The 14,447-nt window shown below is 42.2% G+C and overlaps 1 protein-coding gene across 5 annotated transcripts in view; it reads left to right on the top strand.

Annotated features, from left to right (window-relative positions):
* LOC140065271 (disintegrin and metalloproteinase domain-containing protein 10-like) overlaps positions 1-14,447 on the top strand; it is a 98,571-nt gene that overhangs the window by 23,477 nt on the left and 60,647 nt on the right. For all 5 annotated transcript variants that reach the window (XR_011847881.1, XR_011847879.1, XR_011847873.1 and 2 more), the window contains 4 exons: positions 10,125-10,243; positions 11,577-11,723; positions 12,150-12,235; positions 12,897-13,019. Coding sequence is in view for 1 of the 5 variants with exons in the window: in XM_072112878.1 (XP_071968979.1) it covers positions 10,125-10,243; positions 11,577-11,723; positions 12,150-12,235; positions 12,897-13,019 (475 nt within the window). In the remaining 4 variants the exon portion in view is untranslated. The remainder of the gene's footprint in view (positions 1-10,124; positions 10,244-11,576; positions 11,724-12,149; positions 12,236-12,896; positions 13,020-14,447) is intronic.

Genomic DNA, 14,447 nt, shown 5'->3' with positions numbered 1-14,447 from the left:
TTTAATGTCCCCCAGCCCCTGTCCCCCGAGCAAATTGGGGCCCCCTAGCAACTTCCTACACTGTGAATATAAAAAAAAAAAAACAACAACTCGCATGCTCACCTGTCTTCTTACCTCTCTCCTCTACTCGCTGTACGGGATTGAGTCGCGGTGACATCATCACACCGCGTCTCCGGCTCCCAGCACTGTAGTCAGCTGGTAGAAGCAGGAGACGCGGTTTAATGACGTCACCGTGTCTCCTGCTATGTGTAGTGAAGGACGGAGCTTATGGTTCCATTCTCCACTGCAGCACTCGCTTCTATCTGTGTCCGGAAGGGACGCAGATAGAAGTAGGAGAGGGGTGAGGACCCGGACAGTGGGACAAGAGTCCTGCTGATCCGGGGCACAGGCCAAAAGATCGAGCCCCGGATCTTTTAGCCTAGCGACGCCCCTGCTGGTCACCAAATAAGATCCTGTTCCATATGGCTAGTTCTGGAAAACTCCAGTGTTTCTCATTTGATGACAGTTCTGTTTCTGGCAATTCCTTTGTGGATTCAGGAGTTGCTGCAAATTTTTTTTCATTTTGAACTTACATCTGTGTATCTTCCAAGATCCTTGCTAATAGGTTGAGGGAATGCTGTTCCTGTGGTTTACTCTCATCCGGCAGTGCGAATTATGTTTGAGTGGCTGTCTGTGAATTATATTCATCATCTCTCTGCTGCCAGGCTCCGGACAAGTAAGAGTTAACACCATGTGATTGTGAGTGCCTTTTCCTTCCACCTGGGGCACAGTTTCTTTTCTTTAGAAATATCCTGCATGGGGCCGAAAGAGTTGTGCCCCAGAACTTTTGACCTTAGCCCCAGATGTCCCAGAGCAGTGTCGGATTCTGTGGTGCTGCTGCCTCCTGACACTTCTGTGCCTCTTCCTCATGTAACTGTACACAGTACAAGCATAGATAAACACCTTAAAATGTACTAACCTCTCCCTGTTTTTACGTTTTAAATAATGGCATGTAGAGGGTTGTGTATTTTTTCTATTATGTAGGAGGTGATGACATTACTACAATGGCTGCATTTACTATTAGGCAAAATGCAGGTGCGTTGCCCCCCCCCCCAGCCCCCTGTAATGAGCACTACAGCCCCCAATAATATCCTCACACAGCCCCCAGTAGTGTCCTCCACATCTCCCAATAATGTTCCCACACATCCCCAGTAATGTCCCCCGTAGCCTCTCATAATGTCCTCACACAGCCCCCTGTAATGCCCTCTCAACCCCTAAGTAATATCCCCCCACAGTTCCCTCTAATGTTCTCACACATCCCCCAGTAATATTCTTATGCAGTCTCCAGTAATGTCCTCACAGCCCCCAGTAATGTGTGCCACAGCCCTCATTAATGTCCCCCACATAGCCCCTAGTAATGTCCTCAAACAGCCCCCAGTAAAGTCCTCCCACAGCCCCCAGAAAAGTCCTCCCACAACCTCCAGTAATGTCCTCACAAAGCCCCCAGTAATGTCCTCACATATGCCAGAAATGTCCCCAAAGCCCCCAGTTTTGTCCCCAGTAATGTGCACCTCAGCACCTAGTAATATTATTACACAGCCCCCTGTAATGTGCTCACAGCCCCCCAGTAATGTGCGCCACAACCTCCAGTAATGTCTCCCATGTAGCCCCCAGTAATGTACTCACACAGTCCCCAGTAATGTCCTCACGCAGCCCCCAGTAATGTGCACCACAGCTCCCAGTAATGTGTACTACAGCCACCAGTAATGACCCCCCCTCAGGCCCCAGTAATTTCCCCAGAGCCCCAAGAAATGTCCCCCCCCCCCAGTAATTTACGGCACACAGCCCCTTGTAATGTTCTTACACAGCCACAGTAATGTGCACCACAGCTCTCAGTAATGTGCACTACAGCCACCAGTAATGACCCCCCCTCAGGTCCACAGTAATGTCCCCAGAGCCCCCAGAAATGTCCTCACCGACCCCCAGTAATCCCCCCCCAGTCAGCCCCTAGTAATGTTCTTACACAGCCCCAGTAATGTGCACCACACACCCCAGTAACGTCTTCCCATAGCCTCCAGTAGTGTTCCCACAGACAGGTCAGATCCGGGGTAACAATGGGAGATCAGAAGTTAGGGAACGCAGAGGGAAACTTTCTCAAAGTCATGAAGCTCTAAGATCCTGCAAGCATTGCTTGGAGAAGCTGGCTTTTAAGGAAACCCTGAAGTGGCCAGTGGCAATCAATGACGCACTGGCCCTTTAACCCCTTACCGACTTGGCCCTTTTTAGTTTTTTCACTTCCATTTTTCACTCACCACCTTCAAAAATCAATTTTTTTTTCCACATAAAGAGCTCTGTGATGGCTTATTTTTTGTGTAACAAATTGCACTTCATAGTGACGGTATTTAATATTTCATGCCGTGTACTGTTAAGTGGGAAAAAAATTCCAAATGCAGTGAAAATGGTGAAAAAACGCATTTTTGGACGTTTCCTGCGGGCTTGGATTTTATAGCTTTCACTGTGCGCCATAAATGACATGTCTACTTTATTCTTTGGGTCGACGCAATCATGGAGATACCAAATTTGTATAGGTTTTATAATGTTTTTTGCGACTTTTGATGCTGTTTTCATTGTTAGAATCTTTAGGACTGTGCAAGCTTTTGATCACTTTTTATTAATTTTTTTAAAATATTTTTCAAAATGGCAAAAAAGTGCCATTTTCGACTTTGGGCGCTATTTTCCATTACCGTTATTATATTTTGATAGATCGGGCATTTTCTGGACGAGGTGATACCTAATGTGTTTATGATTTTTACTGTTTATTAATATTTATATTAATTTTTATTTTTAATTTTTACTTTTACTATTTTTCAGACTCCCAAGGATCTGATCGATCCTATCATATACTGCCATACTGCAGCATGACAGTATATGGCGATTTTCCTCCTCATTCATTTCATGGCGACGGATCGGCGCTCCCCCATGATGCCATGGGGAGCTGCCATCAGCGGCAAGATGGCGGCGCCCATGAGTAGTCAGGATGGGAGCAGGAACAAGGAGAGGGGCAATACCACAGAGAGGGGTATGGGTGTGCTTGTGATCCAAGACATGGATCGCAGGGGCACACCTGACACAATACATCTGTATTGCACTGTATTAGCTATATATGAACTTGAACAAGCCATCAGAAGATCTCTTGTTCAAGCCAACCTGTCAAAAAAAGTCTTAAAACCATAAATAAAGTTTTTAAAAATAAAGTGAAAGTCCACCAAACACCACAATTCCCTATACATATCTAATAAAGTACAGAAAACTCTAAACCACAAAACCCCCCACATATTTGGTATCGCCACGTCCCAAACAATCTACAATAAATTATCATAATTGGACCCGCTCGGTGTATGCTGTTAAAAAAAAAAACCTGAAAAACTTGCCAAAAATGTTTCATCAATTCCCTTTACAACAAATGTTCTAAAATGTGATCCAAAAAGTTACAAGCATGAATGAAACAATACTGGGCCTTACGTCCGTACAACATAGATTTACCTCATACCTATTTGTAGATTGGAATAGCTACATCGTGGAAAAAAGCTGTTGTTCCAATACACTTGGTAAAATCCATGTTAAATTTGATCATAATCAATGATAAATTATATAGTATGTTACATGATAAGGAAGCATTTTTTACAAAGGTATGGCAGGATTGGGTAACATATTCTTAACATAGTATGTGGAATTGTTGTTTCGTTTTCTTGGCCGATTTACACCCCCAACCTGGGGCTCCAGACCCTTCCCTTTCCCTTCCTCTTTTCCTTTTTACTGGATTATAAAACTACATGCATAATTAACGAACCTGGTTCCCAAAGGTATATTATACAATATTTATTCTTCAGTGCTAAATATTTGACATTGTTTATTGTTTTATACTTTGAAAACAAAAATTTACAAGTACCAAAATGGTACCACTGAAAAAAACAACTTGTCATGCAAAAAGCTATGCCCCTGAAAAAATTTTGTATTCTAGTTTTTCTTCAGTAAAATAGGACAAATGGAAATGAAACTATATAAAAGAGGTATCGCCGTAATCGTAGTGATCCGTACAATAAAGATTCCGTATATTCCGGCGTATAAGACGACCTGGTGTATAAGACGACCCCCCTACTTTCCTGTTTAAAATATAGAGTTTAAGATATATTCGCCGTATAAGACTACCCCTTTTCCAACGCATACAAAACACCGGTAAAAATTTAAAAAAAAACAGATTTGAATTTAACATGGTCCTTTTTTTAATTTAAATTCTTATGACATGCAGGTATATAGCAGGAAAACTGTCGCTCATAAACATAAGGCATACAACAACAACTTTACCATCGTCCATTTTACCATACTGTACCTTAAATTTTTATTTTATTAAATATTCCATGCCATGTATTCAGAAGCGGGAAAAAAATTACAAATGCAATGAAAATGGTGAAAAAACGCATTTGCACCATTTTCTTGTGGGCTTGGATATTACGTCTTTCACTGAGCGCCCCAAATGACATGTCTACTTTATTCTTTGGGTCGGTACGATTAAGGGGATACCCAATTTGAATAGGTTTTATAATAATGAAAACCTCCTGTACAAAAATTATTTTTTTGATTTTGCCAACTTGAATTGCTTTGTTTACGGGGGCATCAGAGACAATACTGTGCCAATCACTGATGCATCAGATGGTTATCTCTAGATGGCACAGAGGTGACTCCCTGGGGGGCTGCTGTCACACAATGACCCCCCACATGACTGTAGCCTACAGGGGAGGGCATGGGTGAGAGCCTGGCACCCAGCTCTGGGTGAGATACAGCCACTGGCAGGGCACGTGTTTCTCTCTCCAGAAAAGGGGGTGTGTGAGGCTATGCCAGTGCTGCATGGATGGAGCTCACCCCCAGATGTGGGGCACCCCTGGCAGGGATGAGGGGGCACAGGCAGCACAAAGCCTCATTAGGTGCAGATCAGTAAATCTGGAGACATTTCTCTACATGACGAGAACTAGTTCCCTTTGTTACAAGCAGAGAAACAAGCAGCCTGCTGCAGCACATGGCTACCCGCGCACGCCCACTCCTGCCGGGCACCCACCTGGTACGGGCACCTCACAGACCGCGGGCATGGGGGTCTCAGTGCCTCCTGTTCCTGCACAGCGACCTCCTCATCCTCCCCCTGGTCCTTGCCACATCCGTGCCCTCCCGGTGACCCCCGTGCCCAGCGCCGGCAGCGGCTCCTTCATGCCAGTCTTGGGGGCAGCCCTGGCAGTGCCCAGCTTGTTGCCCAGCACGTAGCGCTTGCTGAGACGGCGAGGCTGCATGTTCTTACCCGGGATTGTCCTGTCTTCTCCCCCTCAAGTCCTGGAGCTGTCAGATCCAGCACCTCCCCGTGTGCGGTACACCCCTCACTGCCCATGCTGTGAAAACACCCGCGATCGGTGCTAGCACCGATCGCGGGTGTTACCGGTAAGCCTTTGCTGCAATATGCAGCAAAGACTTACCGGCTATGGAGAGGGCTCAGCCCGTGAGCCCTCTCCATGCAGTGCGACCCGACCGCCGCTGTGAATACACGGCGGGCGGGCGGGCTGGATTACCGGCGTATAAGACGACCCCAGAGAAGACAGAAGATTTTTCTGTCTTCAAAAGTCGTCTTATACGCCGGAATATACGGTAATATATTATTTTTATGCTACAGTGAAGACCCTCCCCTAAAAATGCTAAAAGTCTGAAACAAGAATTGATGATTTAATTTTTCTACACCCATTAACGAGTTAATAAAATCTCATCAATAAACTAAAGACCCACTAAAATGAAGTTTTTTAAAAGTACAAACCTTTCTTGCAAAAAATAAGCCCTTATTTGTCCACATTACCAAAAAAAAAAAAAAAAGATTGTATAGCCTTTAAACCCCTTCCCCACGTGTGCCATCATAGTTGCCAACATGGTTCAGACACAGTGATCAGAGCAAGATTGGTAGCTGTTCCTGATGGCCATTCCCCGGTTCCCCGTGGACCAGAGGGGTTTACGTCACCTCCCACAGCTCATGATTGCTGCTATTGGCTGGCATTCAGCACTGTATGCAAAAACCAGAGAGGTCTCACTAAATCCCTTGTTAGGTTGCCACTTGGAAATGAGATACATCAAGGCACTCAGCAATCAGAACATGATGTTGGTCAAGTATAAAGATAAAAGGGATGTCCTTGTTCTGACCACAACTCATGGGGACTCTCCATCCTGTATGATGTAAAACCACCGCTACCCCTGAGCCAGACGGCATCCTGACTTGCAATAAAACACACGGGTGCTTTTGATCTGTCAGATCAGATGCTGAAGCCATATAGCACTCTAGGGAAAACAAAGATATGGTACAAAATGCTGGCCGTGTACATTATATAGATGATGCTGTACAACTCTTACATGCTGTTCCAATATACAGGTCAGGCAGTATCATTTCTCCATTGTCAAGAGGTGGTGATTAGGGAACTAATATTTAAACAAGGACAGGACCCCAGTCCCTCTGGATTAGATGTCCCCTCTGTTTTGCCAGGGCAATATTTCGCCGGTGAATGCCTCAAGTCTGCTTCTAAAGGAAGGAAATAATTGCAATTTCCAACTTGGACATCTATTGCACATCATATTTAGAAACCTTTTGTATGTTTAAAATGCTCACTACACCACTTGTATTACACTACACCACATATTACACTTTGCTAAATTCTCCATGGGGTGTGCGTTTAAAAATTAGGGTCACTTTTCAGGTTCTCTTCATGAAAACTTTTTCAGCCATATTTATTTCACTCTTTCCCTTCAAAGCGCCACCTTGTGCCCTTACAGCAGTGTATAGTGACAAAATGGGTATTGGCATATTCAGGAGGAATTGCAAAAAACACTGTAAAACTGCCATTCCCTGTTGTGATGGACTTTTGGTGTTCCTTAAAGCAGAGGTCCCCAACCGCCGGTCCGCGGACCAGGACCGGGCCGTTGGAGTCTATCAGCCGGTCCGCGCAGGGGGCCGCGGCTCCGCTCCCCCCGTTGAGTTGTCGGCTCAGGCTCCAGGCCGTGGCCTCGTCCACAGAGAGCAACCCCGAGCTGACGCCATTGTTGACGCACCTCACACAACACACGGGGCCCCGGGAGTGCCCGCGGGGGAACTGCTGCCTCCCCCCTGGTACAAGACGTGTGCGGTGCCGCTACTGCCGCGGGGGCTTGTGGGTAGCACCGCGCACTCCCGCGTCCTCTCAGCCGGCTCCGGGGACAGATGACGCCCACAACCCGCCGCCGCCGCGTCTCCTCCTGCATGGCCGAGGTCGAATGGCAAATGAACAACGGGGCGCTGTCCGGAGGTGAGGTGGGGGAGCAGCTGAGGGAGGGGAGGTCACCTCTACACACAACCTCACCCCACCCTGCCTCCACTACTACTGCGGCACCCCATGTCACCTGCCGCAGGTGCTGTCACACACACTGGCTGATAACAGCGGGCAATAGCTGACTAGCTACATGCCAACCTCTCTGCCATCAGCAGCATAGCCTGGACCCCTCATATATCCCCCCATACACTATAAACTATAGATGAAGGCTGTGACCTTGGGGTCAGGGTAATGTCACATATATTGACCTTCTATGAGAAGCTGCAGGTCGCTGAGCACTTCTCTCTGCATCTTATGTCACCTCTTTGGCTCAGTTCACACTAGAAGGCAAGTGCTGGTCACTAATGGGTGAAATATTCTGCAGTCACATGCACTGATGACCCCCCACCCATAGGATCCTCTGTATAATGTATGGGTGCGACAGCCATAGCCCCATAGATCACAGTATATACCCTGGAGACCACCTGCCCGGCTGTGTCATGTCCACTGATGGCCCATGCAGGGATACAACATAAGAGAGGTGAGGGTAAGCAGCTGACCGGTGAGGGTCCAGCTGCTAGACTGGAACTCCCTAAAAATCTGGAGAACGTGGGGTCTTGTTCTTACTAATGGTTGAGAATGTGGCCTCTATGAGAGTGTCTGAGAATTCGATTTCTATAGAATGTAGCTCACACAGAAATGTGAGTTATGAGTCAGTACGGGACCCCCTCTCTCCAGAATGCTGGGGAGCAAACAGTCGGACCTTCACCAATCACATCATTCTCACCTGTCCTGTAAATAGGGAATAACAATCAAACTTTATACAATCACTTTACACTGGTTTCACATTGAAACCTTTTTTTTAATCAATGATTTTTCACAGAACCCATTTTGCCCTATGGACACACACAGATTGGTTTTCTCTTCCTGGACTCAGTGATTTGTCACTGATATCTTACTGACCCATTCCTTTCAATGGGCTTTTTTAACACTTCAGTTTTTTTTCCTCTGATCCAGTGTTGTCAGTGAACACAAAAAGAACAAGTTCTAAACTAATAAGTGAAAAAAACTGAAGTGTGAAAAAGCCCATTGAAATGGGTCACTAAGGCATCAGTGGCAAATCATTGTCCAGAAAGAGAAAACCAATGTGAATGTGTCCATAAGCCAAATGAGTTCAGTGTAAAATCACTGATGTGAAAAAATCCACCCTAACACAGCAAAACTGCAGCTCAACTCCCCCTGGGACCTAGCATCATAAGGGTGTGTTCACACGTTCCTTCATAAAGCGACGCTAGTGCACAGGGGGCGGTCCTCGCTGGATGCATTTTATACTACATGGCGGTATTCTGTATGCATTTTATACTACATGGCGATACGCTGTATGCATTTTATACTACATGGAGATACACTGTATGCATTTTATACTACATGGCGGTATTCTGTATGCATTTTATACTACATGGCGGTATTCTGTATGCATTTTATACTACATGGCGGTATTCTGTATGCATTTTATACTACATGGCGGTATGCTGTATGCATTTTATACTACATGGAGATACACTGTATGCATTTTATACTACATGGAGATACGCTGTATGCATTTTATACTACATGTAGATACGCTGTATGCATTTTATACTACATGGCGGTATTCTGTATGCATTTTATACTACATGGAGATACACTGTATGCATTTTACACTACATGGCGGTATTCTGTATGCATTTTAAACTACATGGAGATACACTGTATGCATTTTATACTACATGGCGATACGCTGTATGCATTTTGCATTCCTTTATTTTTACACCAAACCAATATGATGGATCTGGTCCGGACACTCCCTGATATCTTATATTATAAGCTCCACCCCTCCATAACCCCACCCCATATGACCAAAGCCCCGCCCCCACCGGGCCATGGAAAACTGGTCTAGCTTAAAGCTGGTCCCTGGTGCAAAAAAGGTTGGGGACCTCTGCCTTAAAGTCAGAAAATAACTTCCTAATTCCTTGCTGATGTAAAATCTGTGGTATGGGCAAGACACAATACAGTATATACTACAAAGTCAGGACAACATGTAATAAATGAGCTCACTATGTGCCTAAATCCACCAAAATCAATTGTCTTTGGTTGACCATTCAGGTTACAATAGTTACAACGCCCACAAAGATGGTTTCCGCCTGAGGAAGGCGTTCCCCTGAAACATGACAGGACACAGCTCGCACTACAGACTCTTGTCTAGTGTAACGTCTCTGCCCGCTATCCTCCACGAGTCGTAATACTGAATACGTTGGAAGATTGTGATGTATCCTGAATGGGAAGGATCAAGAAAATATTTACCTATCTAACACAGTTAAAAAAAGTTCTTTTCCTCTAGAGTGTATGACTCTGAAAGAATAGTGGATTGATACTATTTATGACATGAGAAATACGATTTATGAAATATGAATCTGTCTGTCTGAGTCTGTTGATGAATATGGAATTGGCAGATTCCTAGCCCATGCATTATTAATATATACACTCTGTCACATATACCCAAGATTTGCAATCTTTCTTTTACAATTATCTCATTTACATTTATGAAATAAGCCTAAAATTCTGCTATTTTGCTCACATTAGCATATATCCACGTAGGACTCCCCAATGACCTTAATATTTAGAAAATTGTGAGTTGTTCTGTGTATATTCGTTTGTTATAGCAAACTGTTTAGCCAAGAGGTAAGATAAGGTAATAAACATCTGTACACATCTGTATAAAAAGTTTGTCTCCTAATGCAGGAACTTTGAATTGATGTTAAGGAGAGACAGAAGTGTATTTACGGATGATTTTAAGGTGATGTCAGATGATACATCCATACCCATAGACATCTCGTTTGTGTATTCAGGCATACTGAAAGGTAAGAACCAACAAGGTGTGCGCTAAAAAGTTAAATTACTAAAAGCGGATGTCCAAGGAAGGCATAATAAATACAATCGCTTTATTAAATCATCAAAAGAAAGGATAAAAACATTTTAAAAAGCACATATGAGTGCTATATAAAGCCTAATGTCCCCAGTACAGCAATATACATTTACATTCATGGTAGGGCAGGCTTGTATGTGTATAGACAATAGTCACAATAAGTCAATAGTAATCTACACAGGTGTGGTATAAAAAACATTATTGAAAATGAAGCATAATCACAGCCATGCATTACCTAGGTGGACACTTGGTCAATGCTGAACACTGGGGGCAATGATCACCACGCGTTTCACCTGAGTACACAGGCTTCCTCAGGGAAAACACGTGGGTATCGTTGCCCCCAGTGTTCAGCATTGATCAAGTGTCCACCTAGGTAATGCATGGCTGTGATTATGCTTCATTTTCAATAATGTTTTTTATACCACACCTGTGTAGATTACTATTGACTTATTGTGACTATTGTCTATACACATACAAGCCTGCCCTACCATGAATGTAAATGTATATTGCTGTACTGGGGACATTAGGCTTTATATAGCACTCATATGTGCTTTTTAAAATGTTTTTATCCTTTCTTTTGATGATTTAATAAAGCGATTGCATTTATTATACCTTCCTTGGACATCCGCTTTTCTTTTCCAAAATTAAATACTGTGACACTTTGGATGTTTATAAAATATTTATGACCCAAACCTTTGTCCATATATTGTAAAAAGTTAAATAACTATGAATTCGACAAACATCTTAAAGAATGAGGTGCACAATACAATCTAAGGTCTCAAGCACATGAACGGATGCTCACCCGGGCCGTAGTCTAAGCGAGCATCCAGCTGGGTGCAGGAGAGATGAGGGATGAGCGCTCCTCACCCTTCCCTTCTCCATATTACATTGCTGTTCATGAGGCCTATCTCTCAGCATTTCGTAAAAATAATGAGTGCACCCTATAATGGACATTATAATGAATGGACTACAGAAAGGGTTATTATAAGTAGGAGATGTCTTAGGAAGAGGGAATTGTGTGGGTGGTAAAATATACCATGGGGTTCACCAGGGGGGTATCAGACTTTGTTGTAATACAAGGGCATGGGGTTAAGTTTGCTGTGCCGCCGGGCTATGGTAAAAAACTTTGGGGACCACTGCTATAGACAATGTAGTAGGGAAATGTAGTCCTAGTGTGAATAAACTATAGGTTGTTGGTTTGAATTTCTCCTAATTTTACCAACTTTCTATGTTGAACATTCGTGCTCATGATCACTTGTTTGATTTAGATGAGGGTGAGTCATTCTGTCATGGATCTGTGATTGATGGCTATTTTCATGGGTCTATTCAAACAAGAAATGGTACATTTTACATAGAATATGAGAAGCATGACAATGGCACAGTGGAATCTTATATATATCATGAGAAAGATATTGGTAAGTAGTGAACTACTATCATTTACATCATAAAGAAATGTTCTGTTCATGACATAATGTTGTAGTATATAATTCTTTCACCATGGCATCATCTCATTAAATATCACACTATTGAAGCTAAGAAGTAACAAAAGGACCTATCAAAACCAATTAATATGTAGCATAACTAACCAACACTACACTAAGGCTCTGACAGAGCTAGATGTCACTTTAAATGAATATGGGATAGGCTTTTCCTTTTTCCATACACAGTGCATATCCCAACAAACCCTTGTTTTCATGAATGAAAAAATAAATCAGCGAGGACAGTAATACATTTGTATCAATGAATATCACATGTATTATCATGTGATTAAATAAAAAGCCTTTCATATCAAATTCCAATAGAAGCCTATATATTTGCATTTTCATGATTTTTCTATTCAGACTATTCTCTTATGAAAGATGTCAAGTCTTTTGAGCTGAGCTTAAAGAAATATGAATTTTTGGAGAGAATGAAATGGAACTCAAAGGTAGGTAGTGGAGGTTTTGAACACTTCTTTTAAATTGTATTTTAGTTATTATTAACAAATATGATAATAATGTTTTCAGAAAATAAACAAGGATAATGTTTGTTTGCTTCTGTAAGGGATTGTTCATTGTGGAAATTTTTGTGGTTTTCTAATGATCAGGTTTTAGTCAAGGTTAGATCAGGTTTTAGGAAGGTTTGGAAAAGGTTTCTTTTCTTTGTTCTAGTTATGTCCCACATAATATAAAATTATCACAGTCCAAAAGGAAAAGGACAATAGAACTTTTCAGAACACACTGCTAATGTCACAGCTTTTATCTCTCAGAAAATTAGCAGAGTAAGAATGGACTTTGCTGAATATACTGTATTGTGCTGCAGGGAAAAAAATGCTGGAATCCTAACAGACTAGAGTACATGGGAATGTAAAATAATTGTATTTTGTTGCCGATTTAAGGAATATGCAATGATAATTGCACTTAATATTCCGTATGCAAACATGGAATTGCTGTCCATCCCTTTCCTTGAAAGCGATGATGTCAGCAAGCTTGAAAACATGGAAAAAGTACAATTTTGTTATCCTATTTACAGCATTGTAAATTAACATTTTTGTATTATTATACATGGATTATTTATTTGGTCAGTGTATGTGGTTTATCCCCATATAGGAAGAATCTGTTACTAGAACCAAAAGAAGTGTGGATATGTCCCGAACCACGTGCCTTATGCAATTGAAGGCTGACTACTTGTTTTTTAAAAGATTCAGAAACTTACAAGAAGCAATATCTCAGGTATGACAAAACTACAACAATAATGTGTTGGAAAATAGATTTGTAAAATAGATTTTAACCTTCATGTTACAGTTTAGATTAATAGATAACAGTCTATTCTTTAAATTTCTGCAGTATTGCAATGGCTGCCAAATGCTCTTGTAAGTTGGCGTTGGACGCTTAATCATATTCATCTATTTATCGTTTGAATGCATCATAGCTCTGAAAAATCATAGATACATTATATACAGTCCAGGACCCCCCATAAATTATATGCAGCCCCCCACTCCCATGGATTATATGCAGCCCCCACCCACATGGATTATATGCAGCCCCCTTACCTCCCATAGATACATTATATACAGACCAGGACCCCCCCATGGATTATATCCAGGCCTCCCCCACATGGATTATATGCAGCACCCCTTCCCCCCTATAGATCATATGATGCCCCCCACCCCATGGATTATATGCAGCCCCCAACCCACATGGATTATATGCAGCCCCCTTCCCCACATGAATTAATTATATGCATCCCCATAACCCCCACTGATTATATGCAGCCTCCCTTTCCCCCATGGATTAATTTTAGGCATCCCCCTCATGGATTATATACAGCTTCCTTCCCCCTCATAGATTAATTAATCTATAATAATATATAATCTATATTTGCCTGGGTATGGCTGGTGCTGGCATTGGCTGTGAGGACTGGTTCATGTTAAATGAAAAATTTTGGTGGTATGTGTTGCGTTTATTTATGAAAAAAACAGAATGTCTGCTTTTATGCCTCCATGGTTTTTTATGCATTCTCTCATTTTTGTAAGATTTTATGGGGCTTTGAACTTTAGGTACGATTTCTCACATTTTCATAAAAAACACAAAATCACGCCTTTGCAGGACCTGCTTAGATTTCAAGTCACTTTAAGAGGCCTAAATAAAAGTAAAACGCCATAAATTAACCCATTACAAAAACTACACCCCTTAATGTCTGTAAAACAACTTTCATGAAGTTTGTTAACTCTTTAATTATTTTACAGGGGATAAAACAAAACCGGATGCAATTTTGAAATTTAAATTTTTTTGACAAAATGAATGTGTTTTTCAAAAAATTTACAAATTCTCAGTAGATAAAATACCAAACCGGTCCACAAAGTTTGATACTCAGTTTCTCCGGAGTGTAACAATATCCCATATGTGGTGGTAACCTGCTGTATGAGCACACGCCAGGACATTGAAGGGAAGCTGCGCCATTCAGAGCAGATAATGCCTGGTCCCTTTTTATTGGCTATACAATCTTTATATTTTGGGAAATTTGGACAAATAAGGGCTATTTTTTTGCGACATTAGATACACAAACATAAATACTTCATGTAAGTGGGTCATTAGCTCATTAATGAGATTTTATTAACTCTTAAATGTATGTAGGAAAAAAATTAGTAAATTTTGGTT

Source organism: Engystomops pustulosus, chromosome 1 (genome assembly GCF_040894005.1).
Source record: "Engystomops pustulosus chromosome 1, aEngPut4.maternal, whole genome shotgun sequence".
In the NCBI taxonomy this organism is placed as follows: domain Eukaryota; kingdom Metazoa; phylum Chordata; class Amphibia; order Anura; family Leptodactylidae; genus Engystomops; species Engystomops pustulosus.
The sequence above is the reverse complement of the archived record's forward strand: the minus strand, read 5'-3'. Positions and strand labels throughout refer to the sequence as shown.